Source organism: Prunus dulcis, chromosome 7, assembly GCF_902201215.1.
Source record: "Prunus dulcis chromosome 7, ALMONDv2, whole genome shotgun sequence".
NCBI lineage: Eukaryota > Viridiplantae > Streptophyta > Magnoliopsida > Rosales > Rosaceae > Prunus > Prunus dulcis.
The window spans coordinates 9371251-9390486 of NC_047656.1; the positions used below are offsets into that span (position 1 = coordinate 9371251).

The window sequence follows — 19236 nt, forward strand, 5'->3', positions numbered from 1 at the left end:
TGTAATTACTGCTTACGTCTTTTACAAATTTCATGGTTGGCATTAGTATTGATTAGGGGTGGCATTTTAGACCGAAAAACCGCAAAAACCAACCGACATTTAACCGCAATCGCAGGAAACCGAACCGCATTGGAACCGAACCGCATTTGCGGTTGCGGTATTTTATTTTCACAAATTGCAGTTACCGCAAACCGCGATTATAGTTTTAAAAAAATAAACATTGCATTTTAATGTTTAATCGTAGCCGTTGTATAACAAGACCACTTATCCTGTAAGTGTTCACCCGTTTTCGCGTTTACTCCTGTGACGGAATGGCGTTTTTTGCTTGGGTTCCATGTTTGTTCAAAAAGGGTTGTGTTGTCCATTCTGTTTTCAAGGTTGCTGGTTTTAAAACAAACATGGGGTTTTTTAGAATAGATAACTTGCGCCCCAAGTTACTGACTCCTAAAACAAACGATTGTGAATTTGGGTGAGGAATATCTCCCAAGTAAGTTCTTTTCTTGCCTCAGACTGGTAAGGACTTTCATAATTTATCTCAGTATCAATCTGGCCAGAAATATTTGATAGAAGTTGGGCTGTTTCAGGCAGAACTGCCTTTTACAAAACAATAAATATGCATATCGACTCTAGGAAGGTTAAAAGATGGCTGGAACTTCGTTTCTGCTTGGATGGGAGGTTCCAGTTTGGGCTGGACTGGACGTGCCTGGGCCGGTCCGTACTGCTTCGTGACTTCAGATGCTAGGCTGACCTATGAATCGATACCAAAGTTTGATTTTGGCAGAGCTTTATGTTTACTTCACGCTTTGTGAGGCCTTTGAGTGGGCAGAACTGTAGCTTCTTCAATTTGAAGGGGGCAGAAGTGGCTGTTCTTGAGGGTTTGATGAGCTAGGGATTGCACTACGAGCGTTGTTCTGCTTGGGCAGGACTCTTCATGAGATCGCTGAGGTCTCCACGTCTGTGAAAACTCAAACTCTGCTTGTCTTGGCTTTTGCTGAACCAAATTTGTAACGAGGGATCTCGTTTTAGAAGACTTATTTTCTAAGTTTGAACTTTGGAATTCTGATCTAAAGCTGGTTTCTCTTGGAATCCAAGTGAGCTTTTGGTTGTTTTCTTGTTGTTGTTTTTTTTGATTGATTGATGAATTGAGTGTCCTTTTCTTTCTTGCCTACTTCTGTTTTTATAAGAGACCTTCTTGGGGAGGTGGTTTTAATTTTAATAATGGGCGGCAAAAAGATCTCCTAAAATGTAAAGTAGAAAGGATTTTTATCAATTATGGCAGATAGGCTCTCAGTAGTCACCTCCTAAAGCAATCCCTTCCCTGGTTTCCTGGGTGGCAGCTTTCTATTTCAATGCCATCGTTTGTGTGGGCTGATTTTATGGCGGTTTGGTTTTTCTTTTGTATTTTCTGAACAACTCCCTGTTTCTTGCTTTTGAAAGCGTGACCCATAAATTCCTTGGAAGATGGTGTATTGCTTTGGAGCAAAATCTCTGAATACATATGAGGTTTTGATCTTCTGTTGGCAGTGTTTCAGAGACGTCTCTTCTCATATAAAAATTTTAGTTGGAATTCCTGACTTTTCAAAGCTGAGGTAGCCACGTGGGTGTGTTTTTAATCTCTTGGGTTTGAGCCCAATCAAAATTTGTGGGCTGATCCTTGAAGCCTTAATGACAACTTCCATGTTTGGTCTTTCTTGGGCTGGGCAAGTAACTTCACCATGGGCCCGTTTTTGGATTTCTTTGGCGTGCTAAATTTAGGCCCAAACAGTAAGTAATTAGTTTATTTATGCTTATGTTATTTATGCTTCTTTTATAATAAAATGTACTAAACTTATGTTGTTTTATTTGTAGATAGCATTGGTGCTCAAACAACACAATGGGGTCCTTCAAATCCACTCACCACCACCAACACTTGAGTTTGTAACTTTAGTTTGTAACATTGGTGCATTGCATTTTCCTTTTAGTTTGTAACTTTAATTAACTTTGAATTGGATTTTTCCTTTGGGTTGTAACTTTAATTCATTTTGCATTGCATTTTCCTTTTGGTTTGTAACTTTAAAGTATTTGGAATTGGAATGCTTGAGAAGTTGAGGTTGTGAATGCTTGAGAAGTTTAACTTTAATTGGAATGCTTGGAATTGTAACTTTAATTTTCTTTAGGTTGTAAATGTTTGAGAAGTTGAGGAGGTTGTGAATTTATATATGCTTGAGAAGTTGAGGTTGTGAATTTATATTTTTGGGTTAAAGTATGTTTGAACTCAAAAGGCTTCAAAAAAAATCATCAAAACTAGGCCTAAAATGTGGAAGATTGGATTTTTATGACACAAAAAGAACTTGCGGTTTTAAATCGCTAATTCACGGTAACCGACCGTTTTTTTTCGGTTTCAAAAATCACCATACTGCAAATAGTCGGTCGATTTGCGGTTTGAGCAAAAATTTGCGGTTACCCGACCGCAACCACCCCTAGCATTGATTAAGTCCATTATATATTTATTTTATTTATTTATTTATTTATTTTTTTTGCAATTGCTAATAATTTACATTCATTACTAATTAAGATGGTAAAAATTTACGTTTAAATACCATCTATAGTTGGATGGCATCAATTGTAAAATAGTTAAAAATAATAGGATAGCCTATTTTAAATTTGGGTTTTGTTTGGAGATTATAAAATGGGTGGGTTATTGTTTAGAATATATGAATTATACGGGCTTTTCACCTAACATCTTTTTAAATTATAAGGCTATTTGGTTGTTAATTTTGTTTAAAGCTTTTAGCCTTTCAAAATTGCACCTCTGTCGAAAAATTCTTGGATTTGTCAGTGCCTACGGCAGCAGCTCCGATTCCAGGCAAACGCTGCCTTTGTTACCTTTCCCACTGTGGGGTCTTTTGGTGCCTCCCTTTTGTCTTTCTTTGCCTATTGCTTGCAATACTAAGCTCTTTATTGCGTTGTACAGGGAAATGTGATTATGGAAATGAAGTATATGTGTACCTGGAAAGAAAAATCATGGACTGTATCTTTATTCTGGCATTATACTGTGACTGGGAAGTATAGTGTCAAAAGTGGTTATTGGTTATCTCAAAGTAAAATCTCGAGACAACATGGAGATGTAAGTGGGTCAGCTAATTCAATGGATTTGCTATGGTCGTCCATCTGGTCATTGCGAGTTCCTAATAAATTGAAGGTATTTTTATGGAGAGCGGTACATGATATTATTCCATGTAAGGTGAACCTTTTTAAGCGTCAAATTATTCATGATTCATTATGTTTTAGATGCTCTCAACAGTCTGAAACTTTAGTGCATGCTCTCTAGTTTTGTCGATTGTCAAGGGAGGTTTGGCAGCATTCACCTATTCATGACTTGACTGTTCCCCTACAGGTTGGTACTTTTAAGGAGTTATATCGATATGTTTCCTCGGTTTTGACTAATGACGAGCTAGTCTTCTTTGTTTTTTTGAGTTGGGGATTATGGAGCTCTCGTAATGATCTTTTACATTCTGGTCAAATTACTTCATATCTTAGTTTGTTGGCTCATACCCGAAAGCTTGTTTTGAAATATCAACGGGCTATTGTTTTAATGTCTTCTCATGTTCCGGCAACTAATATTGTGCGGTATTGGTCTCCACCTAATGATAATTTTGTGAAGATAAATGTTGATGGTGCTGTCAATTTGCTTATTGGTTTTAGAGGTTTGGGGGTTGTCATACGAGATAGTATGGGTGATTTAATGCTAGCTGCCTGTAAAGGTCTTCATGGCGTGTTTTCTCCTAAAGCTACTCAACTTTATGCAACAATTATGAGATTACTGATTGCAAGTCAAATGGGACATCGTTCTATCATTTTGGAAATGGATACCAAAGAGATTATTATGAATCTTCAAACTTATGAGCAAAGTTGGTCGGTGGAGGGTGCTTTAGTGAATGAAGTCCGGGGCCTATTTAATCGTTTTGATCATATTTCTTGTTACTTGCTCCTCAGGAGTGTAACCAAGTTGCTCATCTATTGGCTAAGCAGGCGCTCCTGTCTCAGGACTTTCAAGTGTGGTTAGAGGATGGTCCTTTATGGATTTCTGATGTTTTGGCCAATGACAAATTATTTACTTAATTTTATATTAGATGTGATGTAGTGGTACTCTTTTTCCTTGACTGGATTTTCCTCCGTTTGGGGGTTTTTAAAGGCAAGGTTTTAATGAGGTCACACTTGTTACATTACTAAAGTCCAGTCTTCTTCTTGTACTTTGACATTGTTGTTTCAATGAAATTATCTCACTTTGATAAATTAAAAATTTTTATAAAAAAAATCCTAAATGTGCAAAGTCCTAAAGTGACTCTATTTCGAAACCTTTCAGTTTCATTGTGGGGATCAAAGTGTTGTCCTAAACTGACCCTAGTATAAGTATCAAATATCGATAACTTAAAATGTAATACAAAAAGATAAGAACAACATGGCTTTCGACCAATTTCAAAATAGTCATCTTGCACTCCTTAACGGAAAAAAGATATCAGAGAAAGATGAGTAAATGATGACTATTTTAGAGTACTAATAACAATAAATCCTTTAATATTTTCTAAGTCTTAAAGTGAATCTCATCGTATCCCAATATTATCCAAATATGATGCTTGTTTGATATGGTTTGATACAAGTTCAATTCAATAATTTGAATAGGATTAGAATACGATAATCTGCTTATAATGGGATTCAAATTTGGATATATAGGCTTATTTGTTGATAGTTGAGTCATGACCAGTTTTGTGTTTCCCAAATATCAAGGAATGCTTAGTTGCGTCATAAATCTTTATCGCCTTCTCTCTCTCTCTCTCTCTCCCTCCTTCTTCTTCGTCTTTTTTTATGAATCCATACAGTTGTTTATGCTTGTGTCCATATATTAGCCTAAGTGTTACGAAACCATACAACTGTTTATACTAGAATCCATATAGCAGCAACATGGTAGATCTAACCAACCCCATAAAACTAGAGAAATTGTAAAAACGTTTGGCCCAAAAAGAAGTAAGAATGTGTAAAAACGAGATTGATTTGGATATGTTTCATACCACTCGAATGAAATAAAAAATAAAAAACAAGTGTTAACAAAATTCCTGATGACATGCAAAACCAGACACGTAAAGACTTATTCCTAACTAATAGCACAACTGAAGACAAGTGTTTCATTCTAAAAATAACCGAAGTGCTCCCTATAAACCTCTCCAGTATTTCCTCACTATTCCTCACACTTACAACAACTGGATCAAAGCAGAGCTGTAAACAAACAACTTCTTCCATATTCGTCTCCAGGAACTCTAGATTTATTTTCACTTCAAAGTTCACATTCAACATTTATCAATATTCAACATGGACATGAAGAAGATCTCAATTGCTATCATCTTCATTGCTGCCTTGATGAGTGTTGTCTTGGCAGCTGAGAAGAAGGAATCCCCCAAGGCCGCTGCCCCCAAGGCTGCTACCCCTGCCCCGGCAAGCGGCGCCACCGCCACCACCTTTTCGGTTGTTGGGTCTTCGGTTGGTGCCTTGATTTTTGCTTTCTTTGGCTATTACCTTCAGTAATGGTTCAGATCAGAGAATAAGTCATTCTTGTAAGGGAAATTAGGAAAATGAGATTCATGAGATCGTGATGGATTAATTTCCAAGAGAAGAAAGGATCACGTTTATTTCATGTATTTTGACTAGCTATGCTAGTTTCGTTAATTGAATTGCCTCTATTCTTTTAATTGAATTGCCAATCTTATTGAAAACAAAAGTGATTATTGTCCAAAAAGAAATTCTAATTTGGGTCAAGTGGTATCAAAAACATCAGGTGATTTATGGTCTTAACTCGTGGCCCAAAAACTTGTAGGTCCTTGGCCTTTGGAATACGTTTGAATTGAAAATAAAAATAAAAATTGAGGATCAAGTCGTGAGATCTTAAGGGCTCTATCTTACGGGAGTATTTTTGCTCACCTCTTTAATTATGCACTCTCATCACCTTTTTTAAAAGTTGATTCTTATTTTTTATTTATTTGATGACATTATTATGATGAGAGAGAAACAATGTTTTAATAAAAATTTTCCTGATTTACCCTTATTCTATTAATTAACTCAACAAACTTTCTACTTTTCTTGATTAATTTAATTTTTTTTTTTAAAAAAAATCAAAACAATGGAAACTAAAAAGGCAGAACATACGTTCTTATTCCCAAACATGAAGAAGAGAAACACAGAAGTCCCTTCATTTTTTTTTTATGAAGGAAAGTTCATGAGTTTATATATGCTCACTAGAAGTTTTTCATTTTTTTTCTTTTCTTTGTTTGTTCAATCAGTTTTGTTTTTTTGGGTAAATTACTCAAATGGTCCTCAAATTTGTACGCGATTTACATTTTGGTTCCTAAATTAAATTATTAGTCTAAATGGTACATAAATTCTATTTTAATCGCCCATTTGATCCAACCGTTACATTCTGTCAATATTGCTGTTAAATATGAGGGCAAATTGGTCATTTCGTACGTTAAAATAAAAAAATAATAAAAATAAAATAAAAACTCAGTAATTGGAATAGGGGAGAAGAAATCGAAGGGAGGGGGTTTGGGTCTCATGATTTTTCCCTCTCTTTTTCTTCAATTATTTTCTAATTTTGTATTTATTTTAACCCTATTTTATTTGTTAATTATGAAAAGTCGTATTTACCCCTAAATTTTGGTTACATTTAACAGAAAATGTAACGGTTGGATCAAATGAGCGATTAAAATAGAGTTTATGTACCATTTGGACTAATAATTAATTTAGGGACCAAAATGTAAATCGCGTACAAGTTTGAGGACTATTTGAGTAATTTACCCTTGTTTTTTTGGTTCAATGATCAAAGTATTTGATTTTTTTGGGGGTTATGAAGGAGGAGTGGCGTTCAAGAGTTTTGTTTTTGTCAAAGTATTCAACAATGTTGAATTAAAGCCTCTTCAGTGGTAATTAATAGAAAATTAATTAATAGAATAAGAAAATTTTTATTAAAGCATTGTTTCTCTCTCATCATAATGTCATCAAATAAATAAAAAATACTAAAAACTTTCTGCAGCGTCTCTCTTCTCTCTTCTTCTTCAACGTTTCTCTTCTTCTTTTTCTTCTAATTTTTCTTTTCAGTGTCTTCTAATTACGCCCGATAACTAATTCTACCCCTTTAATCATATAATCTTTCCTTTTTCATATACTGATTCTGATATGGGATGAAAAAGAAACTGTGAGGTGCTGTTTACATACTGAGAGACTTGGTTTCCTTCCCCTTATTGACCAAAAAACAAGAAGATTTTCCAGAAAAGGGAGATGATTCTTGTGGAGTCGTGAAAAGAAATTTTTTTATAAAAAAAGGGAAGTTGCCTCTTCCAAAATCTTTCCTTTCCAACACATGAATGATCTAGAAATTCCCAATCAATGGTTGTACGCTTTTTGAAATCAACCCTTGTTTTCGCCTTGGGATGATTTCAGACCACCTTGTTTTTGCTCTGTATCCCTGACATAGCCATGGGCTTTTGAACGCGAAAAAAGAAAAACATTGAATTGCCTTCAATTGTTTGTGGCCCCCTCACAATAAGAAAGGATGCGTTTCTCTTTTCTTTTTTTAATGAAATAGGAAGTAAAAAGACAGGCCAGTTTGGCATTGCTGTGCTGTGAAAATAATCGCTGTCAAATTTGCTGTGAGAGAAATCAACTGTGAGAGAAAGCAGTTTGGCGTTTGGTAAAATTTTTGTTAAAAGTGTTGTTGGTATTGATTTTATGCATAATCAGAAAATGATTGCTGCATAATCATTAAACCCAGCACCTCTTCGAAACTGATTCATGTATAATCAGAAAATGAAAGCACCTCATTAGCTGCTTTCTTTTATAGCTTTCTCTCACAGCAATTTTTTACAATAAGTGATTTTCTCACAGTTTACCAAACGGGTTGAGCTTCTCAAAATTTTTAAAAAATCACTTATTACCCCAAATAAGCAATGCCAAACGGGCACTAAGTGATTTTGGGGCCATCAATATATTAATAAAAAATAAAAACAGTCAATTAAATAAAATTTCAAAAAATCTCCTTTATTAAATAGGATATAGAATTTTAATCAAATAAAAAAGGATTGAGATTTGAATTTTTATTCCTATATAAAGTGACATGAAATTAGCATAAATCAGTCGCACACATCAAAAGAAAATAATTGAATTTGGTTGTTTGCTCTCCAAGCTCTTGCTTCAAAAATTTTAATTCCAGGTTAGATAATTTTACATAGTCATAGTTTTTTTCCTTTGTTTATTTATTTTTTATGAGAATATATTTGTATATGTTTATATGAGTGAAATTTTTTTGCATGGAATATGAGAATATAGTTATATGTTTCGTATCTTATATGAATCACGTCCTTAATAAAATTTGTAATTGGTTTGTAGATGAAAAAACAACCTAGAATTGATAGATTTTGACGACGGCGAATACAAACAAAATTGGATCTTGTAAACTGTACGATTCTTACATGGTGGAAAAGCGAGGTCGGAGAGGGAGAGAGGGTGAGGGGGTAGGCAAAGCCACTTGGGGTTGCTGTGGGGATGATGGTTGGGTTTGTCGTTGTCGGAGAGTGGGTATGGTGGTCCGGTTGCGTGGGTTATGCTTTTCTCTAATCCTAGCACCCATTAAAAACACTAGCCTCGAATTTAATTCCAAATGGTGTGATTAAAACAATGTAGCAATTTTGTGTTTCATATTTTGCCTTTAAATAACAAGGAAAAAAATAGTAAGAAGAAAGAAAAGTTATGATAATAAAAGATGACAGGAAATCAACCAAGGTGTGAATTCGAATTCAAAATTTTGGGAGGGGGGGCAGAAAAGGGGAGGGGAGAAGAAAACGGCGGGGGAGTAGGGGGAGGATGGGTTTGGATCTGTGATGGGGGAGGGGGGTGGGTCTCTGGGTTCTGGGTTCGTTTGGGGGTTGGAGCTTGCTGGTGGTGGTTATGGGGGAATTGGGGGAGAAGACATCCGCCGGGGGGGGAGGGGGGGTTTGGGTAATCTGGGTTTCTTATTTTTGGGGTTACCTTTTTTTTAATTTTTTTTTTTTTTTTGGGTTTTAGTTAATTTTTTGGTTACTTTTGTTTTTTGACCAAATGTCCCTCAATAACTAACAACAAGTTACTCTATTTTGATAGAAATAGAAATTAGAATTTGTCATTGAATTGCTTAAATTAAATTGATCAAATTGAAACGACAGGGATCAAAGTTATAAAAATGGCAAACTATAAAGATCAAAAATAACTTTTTGTCATTTTTTAATGTCTTGTTTGGTTTATTTGTTATTAATATGCAAATAATGTGATACCAAGTTAAAAGTTTGAGCTATATTTAGGGGCCTCTGTCATCTGTCAATCTGCAAGTAGCAAGATGACTACCGCAGTGGAAAGAATGCAATTTTCCGATAGAGTCCTCATCCGATCCATCATTTTGAGGCCTGATGGAGGGTCTGGGTTAGCCGGGCAGCAGGCCCGGGTTGGTGGGTGGGTGAAGACTGGCCGGAAGGCAGACAAGGATGCATTTGCATTCCTAGAGCTGAATGATGGGTCATGCACTAGCAATCTTCAGGTCATTGTGGAAGCAGACAAGGGTGACCTTGGGCAGCTTGTGCTGACGGGTACATGCTTGCAAGTGGATGGCATGCTCAAGCTACCCCCAGATGGGAAAAAGCAGAAGGTGGAGCTTCAAGTCGAGAAGGTGATCCATGTGAGTGTGGTTGACGCGTCGAAGTACCCGTTGCCGAAGACCAGGCTCCCCCTTGAGCTTCTGAGGGACTATGTCCATTTGCGTGCCAGAACCAGCACGGTAAGTAACCCTGTTTGCATTGTAGGACCTGTTGTGCTTTTGATAACTAGTGTTTGATTGTAGTGTATCTGCTTTCAGATGGGCGCGGTTGCTAGAATAAGAGATGAACTGTCATATGCAACCAAGATATTTTTCCACGAGCATGGATTCTGTTACGTGAACACTCCAAATATCACCACCAGTGATTGTGAGGGTGCTGGTGAGATGTTTCAAGTCACTACCTTGATTAGTGAAGCTGAAAAATTGGAAAAGAATCTGATTAAGAACCCTCCTCCGTCAGAAGTAGACGTAGAATCTGCCAAGCTTATTATCAAGCAGAGAGGAAATGATGTTGCTCAACTCAAATCTGTTAAAGCAAGTAAGCAGGAAATTGGCACTGCTGTGGCTGAGCTTCAAAAGGCAAAGGATAATGTCTTGAAGATGGAGGAGAGATCTAAGCTTCAACCCGGTATCCCTCAAAAGGATGGGAAGATTGATTATAGCCAAGATTTCTTTGCCCGTCAAGCCTTTTTGACTGTTTCTGGCCAACTACAACTCGAATCTTACGCATGCGCTCTTAGTACCGTCTACACATTTGGGCCAACTTTTCGAGCTGAGAAGTCACATACTTCAAGGCATTTGGCAGAATTCTGGATGGTGGAGTCAGAAATGGCATTTGCAGAGCTTGAGGTACGTGAAGCTTAAATTTAGTGTAGTTTTCTCCATATATATTTATGATTTTAATGTTTAGTTTTGTGCATATGCAGCATGATATGGATTGTGCAGAGGATTATGTGAAATTTATGTGTCAGTGGTTACTTGACCATTGTATGGAAGATATGGAATTTTTTGCTAACAAGATTGATAAAAGTTGCATCGACCGTATAACAATGTCTGCTAAAACACCATTTGCACGGATTACTTATACAGAAGCAGTGGAGCTGCTAACTGAGGCTGTAAAAAATGGTAAAAAGTTTGAGAACCATGTAGAGTGGGGGATTGATTTGGCATCTGAGCATGAAAGGTAGTTTCATAGCTTTATTCTGTTGTTCTGTATTGTTACAGTTTCTGATTAAATCAGCTTACCAATTTATCTTTTTTGGTTTCGTGCAGATACTTGACTGAGGTGAAGTTTCAGAAGCCTGTTATTGTTTACAATTACCCTAAAGAGATCAAAGCATTCTACATGAGGCTCAATGATGACTCAAAGACAGTGGCTGCTATGGATGTCCTGGTACCAAAGGTGGGCATTATACTCTGAACATTAAATTTATATCATTGACTTCATTGCTCTGTTGTATATACTTGAGCATTGTGTTTAATTTGTGTGTTTTTTTTAATGCTTTTCTTGTATTTCAGGTGGGTGAGTTGATAGGGGGAAGCCAAAGGGAAGAGCGGTATGATGTTATGCTGAGCAGGTATGAGTGGTTTTTGTCTGTTTTAAGTGATTTTTATCTGCTTCTGTTTTTTTTTTTTTTTTTTTTTTTTTTTTTTGGGGATTTCTTGTGCACAATGTGTTTTCTTTTTTTAATATATATACGCGATATTGGGGGGTTTCTCACACATACACTGCTAAGGTACTATGAGAGTTCGAATATAAGACCATTGGCGTTTTCCACTGAGCTAGACCCGTTGGCTTGTGCACAACGTTTTTTTTTTCCATAGCAGCTGTTTTGCCCCTCCCCATAATTTGAGTAATGGATAGTTTGAACTGAGAAATGTATGTATTGTTTGATGAAACTATTATTGCAGGATGAAGGAGATGGGGCTGCCAATTGAGCCATACGAGTGGTACCTTGACTTGCGGCGCTATGGGACTGTAAAGCATTGTGGTTTTGGTTTGGGTTTTGAACGAATGGTTCAATTTGCTACTGGGCTCGACAATATTAAGGATTGCGTGCCATTCCCTAGATCTGCTGGAAGAGCAGATCTTTGAATTAATTACTAGTCTATGTGCATCAAAATTTTTAATTTTTATTTTAGGCGAATTTTGTACCTATATTTTTGGTGTACTTAATCAAACCAATTCTTTTTTCATGTAACTATGTATGGAAGGCCTATGCCAACTGTTTAGCTTAAGTTCTGAATTTTTCATAAGCGACTATGAGTATGCGCTTTTAAAGGTGATAAATGGTCAAAGATATGATTCAATCTGAAGATTTATAAGAATTGTTGATGAAACAGGTAATCCCACATTGGATAATTTATTATCCTATCTAAATATATGATTAAGTTGTCAACGGGTTCTAGCCAAGTGAAAAAGGATATTGATTTACAGGTTAGTAGTCTCATGTTCGAGCCCCCATGATAATGTGATAGTGTGTGAGTGAACAAAATTCGTGCACAAAAAATAAACTCGTATATGATGATGCTAAAAATATAAAGGCATAAACTCCTATAGAAATTCTCAGCCGTAAATAGATGATTTGGAAATTTTTGACATGGTAGAAGAAAAGAAACATTTGTTAACTTTGGATACATCAAATTTGAACAATCGAACATAATCACATCACATTATAGGATGTTCCATGTTTAATCCTTGATAAGTATATATTGAACAGATAATGTAGAAATGCTTTTAGAAAAATGCCCCAAGTGACATTTTTTGTTGTGAAGATTAATAGGGTGCAGGGCCAACATTACACCAAACAAATTAAAATGGTTGTTTCTTAATTTGGTTCCATTTTTCTTGTTTATTTCATGCAAATTAAGACATTTGAATTCGTTTCTGACCACTAATATGCAAAAATACCGTTCAATAATTTCTTATACCGTGCAAAACCAAGCACGTAATGACCCATTTTTAACCAACAACAACTGTTTGATTCTAATAATAACCTAAAATGCTCCCTATATATTGAACTCTCCAATTCATCTACATTCATCAGCACCTGCAGTAAACAAAGAAGAAATAAGAAGTTACTTCATATTCATCTCTAAGGCAGCTGTTGTTGATCAACTTATTCTCACTTCAAACAATTCATCATGGAAATGAAGAAGATCGCCCTTGCCATCATCGTCGTCGCTGCCTTCGTGAGCGTTGTCTTGGCAGCTGACCTCCCCAAAGACCCACTAGCAGCTGCTGCTGCTGCTGTTGGTGCTGCTACCCCCAAGGCCTCAGCAGCCCCCGTGGGCTCAGCTGGTACCACCACAAGCTCAGCAGCCTCCCCAACTCCTTCCTCTGCAACCGGCACACCACTCTCAGCTCATGCCCCCAGCCCATCAGGCGCTGCCTCTGCCATGCCCGTTGTCGGCTCTTTGGCTGGTGCCTTCCTGATGTCCTTCTTTGGCTATTACCTGCAGTAAGCTCAGGGAATACAAAATTCTTGATGAGACTATGAGAGTTAAATAAGTACTTGGAAGATGGGATTCCCAAGAGAAGTAAGGATGTTTATTCATGTTATCAATGTTGTTGAATCTTAATGATTTATTTTGCTTAAATTCAGTTGCCTGTATTCTTTCAGGCCAAAACTAAAAGAATAAATGTAGCATGCAATTACAATGTATATTTAGACAGCAGTAAAAGTTTTCACATCCAATTTCTATTACGGCCAATGTTCAGTTACATTCAGCAATATGTTATTTCCGACTCTAATCTTCAATGTTCAAACACCACTCTGGTTGACAAACAAATTTATGTCAAGAAGATGAAACAAATACCTTTTCTTTTCTTTCTTTTTTAAACAAGATTGAATAAATTACAGACAAATGTCCATCAAAAATTAGGATCCTCCATTAGATTTTTGTGCAGACATGAGACTCTTTGTCAACCAGATGGCTGTTTCTCTAGACGAGACAGCATCTTCTCCGAATGGTCTTAGCACCCCAGCAAGCTCTTCAAGTTTGTCCTGCTTTAATAGCCGCGCGCATACCTCTAACAGAGACTCCAGGGCGTCAGCTCTTTGCTGACTTGGATTTTCCCAGTCACTCTTGGAATCATCACCACCTATTGCAGTTAGTGTGCTCAAGGAGATGTCACTTGGTGCCTGATTAACCACATGAGCATTATCTTTTTCTGTCTGCGTGGAGCAATTATTATTGTCTGCCTTTGCTCCCACTTCATCTTTTTCTTTCTGTATGGAGCAATCATTTTTGCTTTCAGATGACAAGTAATCCAGGTGACCACCTACAGGATATCCATTGGAACTTTCCTTTGGTAAACAGCTTCCAGGTTCCACCTCAGATTTAGCTGATGACGAGCATTTATCATCAGGGGATCCAACTTTGTTGGCACAGCCTACACTGGGCACCACCAATTCCCTACAATTCTCTTCTTTAGCACCCTCTCCTTCTGTTCTAGCTCCTTCAGGAACTTGTTGGTCTCTACATGCCTTTCCATCTTCATTGTTTGGAGTCTTGACATCAACCTCTGGCAACTGTTTGGAATTTGTAGCAGCAGGTTCTTCTCGTTCTTCATTTTGAGAATTTGGTGTGCTCTCTGATGTAATATCAATGTCAGACTCGGTATTTTCCTTTTGGTGTATACTGTTAGTGTCAGCTTGCTTATCTCCATTGCAAACAGATGCTTCTGAATCAGTTGGTCCATCTTTTGAAGCATCAGTGGCATTGGATAATTCCATAGAACAGCCAACCCTCTTCATTTCAAGCTCTTCTGCACTAACTTTGAATACAGGGTTATCAATGTTTGTTATATACCTTTGCGTCACATCAGCACTGCTCTCAAATGGATGGACCTTTTCCAGGTGGTTCAGTGTTCCAGCCTCTTTGTCTCTGTTGTCTTTGCCGCTGCTGGGTTTGCTAGGCGGTGATTTTCTAGTAGTTTTATCTTTCAAGTTGTTTACTGGCTTTACTGGAAGAAAAACAGATGATGCATTGCGACATTGAAGAAGGTATGGTTGTAAGTGCGGATGCCTTAATAACTCTGCAGCCTAACGTAATAGATTATGGGAGTATTAGAAAAAATAATGGTCCTCAAATTCTTTACATCATGCAAGTCAGGGGTTAGCTAACTCACTGTTGGTCTGTGTTCTGGACTCTTCCTGAGCATGCTCTTTATGATTTGTTTCCTGTGATCCGGAGGCCATACCATATAAGTTGATAAATTAGAAAAGAAAAGACAGGAAATATGCAGTTAGAATATTCATTTAAAATAGCACCATTATGTCTGATGATTTTGAAGATATTACTCACAGTGTGGAAGAATACACGATTGGTAGAGGAGAAATGGTGGATCTGTTAATTTTATTGATAAGCCCAGCCATGTCCTGTTTAATCAGGTAATTTATAGGATTTATTTACTCAAAAATATGCCAACAGGTTTAGACGCATCTTTGGCAGCCAATAATATCAATGCAACATCAAATGCTCAAGCTTATACTTACAGGAGCTCTAAATGCAGGCTGATGTGCAGCAATCTCAAACATACAACAACCTAAAAACCAATAGAAAATAAAAATTATATCTATTCAAAATCATGGGCATGAGCCTGTAAAAATATAACTATAAGATTCTAGAGTTCTTACCAAGCGACCATATATCGGATTTATAGCCATAAGGTATATCTGCGAGGAGCTCAGGACACATGTAGTTTGGAGTTCCAACAACCTATGTTGAAAATATAGCGATTGAAAATGAACAGACATAAGTGGATTTAGTGAAGTAGTTGCAGGTTTTAACAGACATTCTAGAAGTTCAGCCACAAATACTGAGGAACTATCCTCTCTAAGATAGGGTGGCCTTGTCAAATGTGGAATGTTTGAATATAGTGCTTGGTGGTGGGGAAGCAAGAGAAGTTTGTAACTATTCTATGGAAGTTTTCATGAAAGAAGATACATACAAAGTTTTAAGAGACAGTTCTGTAGGTGGGCATAAAGACAATTAAATAATGTAAATGCGAGTTCATACCGAAGAAGTAAGATCTTCTGTGTTGAGTAGTTTTGCGAGTCCAAAGTCACCTACAAGGTCCATGTAAGAAATACATATCTTTAAAAAAATCAATACATGGAAGCCAAACCTTATGCAGCAAAACATCGCTTCTCTTAGCAATCATTATGTCTACATACCAAGTCTGATGTCATTGTCCTTTGTAAGGAATATGTTGGAGCACTGCAAACATTATATTTGTATTAAAACAAACATCATTAGTATTTATCTTCACTGCAACTACAGGTACACTATATTACCTTAAGATCCCTGTGAAGTACACGATTGGAGTGCAAGTAGTCCACAGCAAGCAACAATTGAGTCAGCCATTTGCAGAGCTTCTGCAGGGCAAAACAGAATGGCAACAGAGAGCAGTTGGTTTCTACCCTTTACATAGGTACATATACAGGACGTGAAGTTTCACTGATTACCTCCTCTGGAAAAAATTGTCCTCTGGCTTTCTTTACCATCTCAGCTCTGTTAAGAAATGAGTTGTTTCTCATTCATTAATCATGGGAAGTATTGTGATTGATTCTCTAATTCTTATGTAATATTGAAAAGGAAAAATCAATACTCTCTGAAGTTCCTTAAATGAGATCTTAATTCTCATCTATTAGATTGGATATAGACGGTTGAGATGCATCATGGCTGTCCAATATCTGGTCTAAGGACTGAGAAACAAGACTTCATTGAAGGACCCTATTTATGGACTTTAGAAGAACAGGACTGAACAGTATATATACTTAGTTTAACATGTTGACTACGAAAAATATGATACTAAACTTCCTCCTATATTTCGTCCAAAAATCATGTGGATTATCAATGAGTTTCAAGCTAATATTTGGATGAGAATTAAGGACTGAAATAAGTGTTTTAACTCTTTACAGAAGCAAAAGATGTTTTAAAAAATGGCTGTTTCAAATCAATTCCTCATTTAAAGAAGAAAAAGGGCATTCTAGCATACCAGAGAAAACATATCTAGAACAGCAATGATCCACATTGTTGTTACTTACATGTCACCTCCTTCGCAATAGCCTGTAACAATGCATACGCAGTCTCCCTACAGAAAATATAAACGTTTAAGCATGCGTGTATGAAGTGAAATATTGTTACAACAGCTAAAGACTTCTCCAAATTTATACTCTCAAGCCGTATTCAAATATAAAGAACTTTATAAAAGAATCACAGATTTACCTTGTCAACCCAAGCATCTTTATAATCCACAATATATGGATTGTTTAGCTTTGCAATTAAATTCATCTACAAAAGAAATTGAGGGAACACATCTTTCAGTCTCACTTCAAGGACATTGACAATTAAGCTTTTCTTCATATTTGGTGGGTGGAAAACTAGATACAATATCAGAAACACATTAATGAAAAGAAAAAAAAAAAACACTAGTGATACAGTATGGAGCTGGAGGACAAAACAAGTCGTCTTTTCTAAGTGGATATAACAGGGGATTATCCAACCAGAAGGTTACAATCCAGGATCATTGTAGTTATGAGATACATATTTCAAATGTCTGTGCAAAAGCATGCTTGTTTCTTCTGTTTTCATATGCATATCGTTTCAAGAACCCACTTCCCAGTAGATTGTTACATAAACAGATCTTGGTATTTGTACAGAATGAATTGTAGCCCAAGAGGCAGAAATGACAGTACTGATATGGACAAGCAAAGAATAAAGTTGGAGCTTATTGATGCAGGACGCTCATATATCCTATTTTGACTGCCAAGAAAACAGGAAAGATGGATATTTGATGCTACATTTGATTCATTCTCAGAGTACAGCTGATATGTAAAGAGGGAGAGAACAACAAAACAAAACCTAACCCTTTGATTGGTAATGTATCATGTTGAAAAATGGAACAAGTTGAAAAATAAAAAATTGTAGCTGACAGCCAGTTCTACATTTAACAATATGCAAACAGTTTTCGAGAAAGCAACCTCTTGGTGAGCTGTGCGTTTGAACTTCTCTGTTTGCTTAGCCAAACGAATCTTTTTCAACACATACCTATCAAAAGAAAAACTCAATAATTATTAATTAAAAGCAGTTGGCAAAACATAGGTTTAATCAAGTTGAGCTGAGTACCAATTGTACTATCAATCAAATACAGAATTTTGGATTCTCGATTACCTTTCTTGTGAAAATTCATAACCTGAGATGTAAACTTTGATAAAGTGTATAGAAAAAATCAGACAGTTCCTATTACCCCATTATTCAGTTTTCTTGCTAAATTCTGTCTTTAATTACATAATTGTCTAGCAGATTACAAGAATTACATTATTTAAGAAAAGATCCCTTTAAAAGTACACAAAATTATTTAAAAAAAAGGTTTGTAGAAAATACTCTTACTTCTTTTTCTGAGTCTTATGAAGAACAAGAAAAGCAGCTCCAAATGCCCCTCTCCCAATCTGCTCTATCACTTCATAATCCTCCATCTTTGACTTCATCTCACCATCATCAGTCTCCATAGTCACCTAATAAGACCTTCAAAACCCAGAAGATACACAGTTCAGTAAGTCAACCCAGCTTCGATGGTCGAGTCAAAATTGCTACATTCACCCAATTTGGATCAATTTCATAAACTTCAATTCATATAGTACCAAGAAAATTTGCTGCTTTATAGCAAAATTCGACCCAAAATTTAAAAACCCAGAAAAGAAAAACTTGCAGAATTACCAACAAACAAAAAAAAACCGCAATAATCAGCTTGTAAAGCACCAACAGCTCTGTAATGCTCCTCAAAGGGAGAGTCTTGAGACTTTGAGGCTACTAAATTTCCCAAAAACTAGAGAGATCTTATAGGTAAGAGAGAGAGAGAGAGAGAGAGAGAGAGAGAGATAAATGAGTAAAGCTAAATTCCAGAATAATAATGAGTATCACAACAATACATGAGACTGAGACAAAGATAGAAGGAAAGAGAGGTGGAAGGACAAACTCAAGTAAAAGCAACAAGAGCACTGAAATGATGATTAAGAGTGTGATGACTTACCAAAAAAAAAGAGTAGAGAGAGTTAGAGATGAGAGGGTGGAAGGGCAGTCTCAAAGTAAAACCAAATGAGGCAGCTAATTGTGTAATCTTTAATAAAACTATACTTAATTGGAAGTTGATTATCTACCAAATAGAAAGTTGGGTTTGTGGGGAAGAGAGAGAAAGGAGAGGGCTTGGGAAGCCAAAAGCTAAAGTGACAGGTATTGAAGAGAATGAAGACTTAAAAGAGAAAAGCAAAGCATTGCTTGCATTTTCAGATTCATGGGAGAGAGAGTCTCACCAGGAATGTTTTTCCAGCGCGTAGTTATGATGTCACTGTCCTTGGAACTTAAAAATCTATTTGTTTTTTGTTTTTTGGGTTTCTATTTTGGGTTTTCTACAATTCGTGCTGGTCCACTTTAGTCGCTGTGGTTCCATTTAATACTCGGCCTTTAAATTATTTATTACTGAAATTATTCTTTTAATATCTCATGAGTTGTCTCTATAATTCTTTAAGAAATTTGGAGATGTTGTAAACTAAAGAGAAATTGGAGAGGAAATTGAGATA

General features: G+C 36.5%; 3 protein-coding genes across 7 annotated transcripts; 2 read left to right on the forward strand and 1 right to left on the reverse strand.

The window, feature by feature from the left end:
* The first annotated feature begins 642 nt into the window (after positions 1-642).
* LOC117635335 lies at positions 643-4045 on the forward strand. The gene is made up of 3 exons (XM_034369668.1): positions 643-711; positions 2954-3181; positions 3377-4045. Exons 1-3 carry the CDS (start codon positions 643-645, stop codon positions 4043-4045), a joined length of 966 nt encoding a protein of 321 aa, XP_034225559.1.
* A 4123-nt stretch (positions 4046-8168) lies between these two features.
* Positions 8169-11887, forward strand: LOC117634472 (asparagine--tRNA ligase, cytoplasmic 1-like). Its single transcript, XM_034368605.1, has 7 exons — positions 8169-8236; positions 9360-9829; positions 9908-10498; positions 10576-10832; positions 10922-11051; positions 11168-11226; positions 11561-11887. Exons 2-7 carry the CDS (start codon positions 9395-9397, stop codon positions 11742-11744), a joined length of 1656 nt encoding a protein of 551 aa, XP_034224496.1. The 5' UTR covers positions 8169-8236; positions 9360-9394; the 3' UTR covers positions 11745-11887.
* A 1437-nt stretch (positions 11888-13324) lies between these two features.
* Positions 13325-18985, reverse strand: LOC117633991 (serine/threonine-protein kinase Nek6). 5 transcript variants are annotated; one of them, XM_034367880.1, is made up of 14 exons: positions 18970-18985; positions 18050-18184; positions 17641-17707; positions 16886-16951; positions 16705-16751; positions 16123-16168; positions 15952-16032; positions 15832-15874; positions 15674-15723; positions 15292-15373; positions 15151-15200; positions 14960-15033; positions 14784-14835; positions 13325-14697 (listed from the first exon to the last, which is right to left on the reverse strand). In XM_034367880.1, exons 2-14 carry the CDS (start codon positions 18166-18168, stop codon positions 13531-13533), a joined length of 1944 nt encoding a protein of 647 aa, XP_034223771.1. In that variant the 5' UTR covers positions 18169-18184; positions 18970-18985; the 3' UTR covers positions 13325-13530. The 5 variants fall into 5 exon arrangements, with proteins under 5 accessions (XP_034223771.1, XP_034223769.1, XP_034223772.1 ...); XM_034367878.1 differs by lacking the exon at positions 18970-18985 and adding an exon at positions 18690-18952; XM_034367881.1 differs by lacking the exon at positions 18970-18985 and adding an exon at positions 18817-18941 and having other exon boundaries at positions 18050-18174.
* Positions 18986-19236: the final 251 nt, after the last annotated feature.

Coding starts and splice junctions, on each gene's coding strand:
- LOC117633991 (XM_034367880.1), bottom strand. CDS start 18,168: ATGGAGACTGATGATGGTGAGATGAAGTCAAAGATGGAGGATTATGAA. Junction 17,708..18,049: donor CATAAGACTCAGAAAAAGAA/GTAAGAGTATTT, acceptor TTCTTTTGATAG/GTATGTGTTGAAAAAGATTC. Junction 16,033..16,122: donor GACAATTTTTTCCAGAGGAG/GTAATCAGTGAA, acceptor TTTGCCCTGCAG/AAGCTCTGCAAATGGCTGAC.
- LOC117634472 (XM_034368605.1), top strand. CDS start 9,395: ATGACTACCGCAGTGGAAAGAATGCAATTTTCCGATAGAGTCCTCATC. Junction 11,052..11,167: donor TGGATGTCCTGGTACCAAAG/GTGGGCATTATA, acceptor CTTGTATTTCAG/GTGGGTGAGTTGATAGGGGG. Junction 11,227..11,560: donor TATGATGTTATGCTGAGCAG/GTATGAGTGGTT, acceptor CTATTATTGCAG/GATGAAGGAGATGGGGCTGC.
- LOC117635335 (XM_034369668.1), top strand. CDS start 643: ATGGCTGGAACTTCGTTTCTGCTTGGATGGGAGGTTCCAGTTTGGGCT. Junction 712..2,953: donor GACTGGACGTGCCTGGGCCG/GTCCGTACTGCT, acceptor TGCGTTGTACAG/GGAAATGTGATTATGGAAAT. Junction 3,182..3,376: donor GAGTTCCTAATAAATTGAAG/GTATTTTTATGG, acceptor GTTCCCCTACAG/GTTGGTACTTTTAAGGAGTT.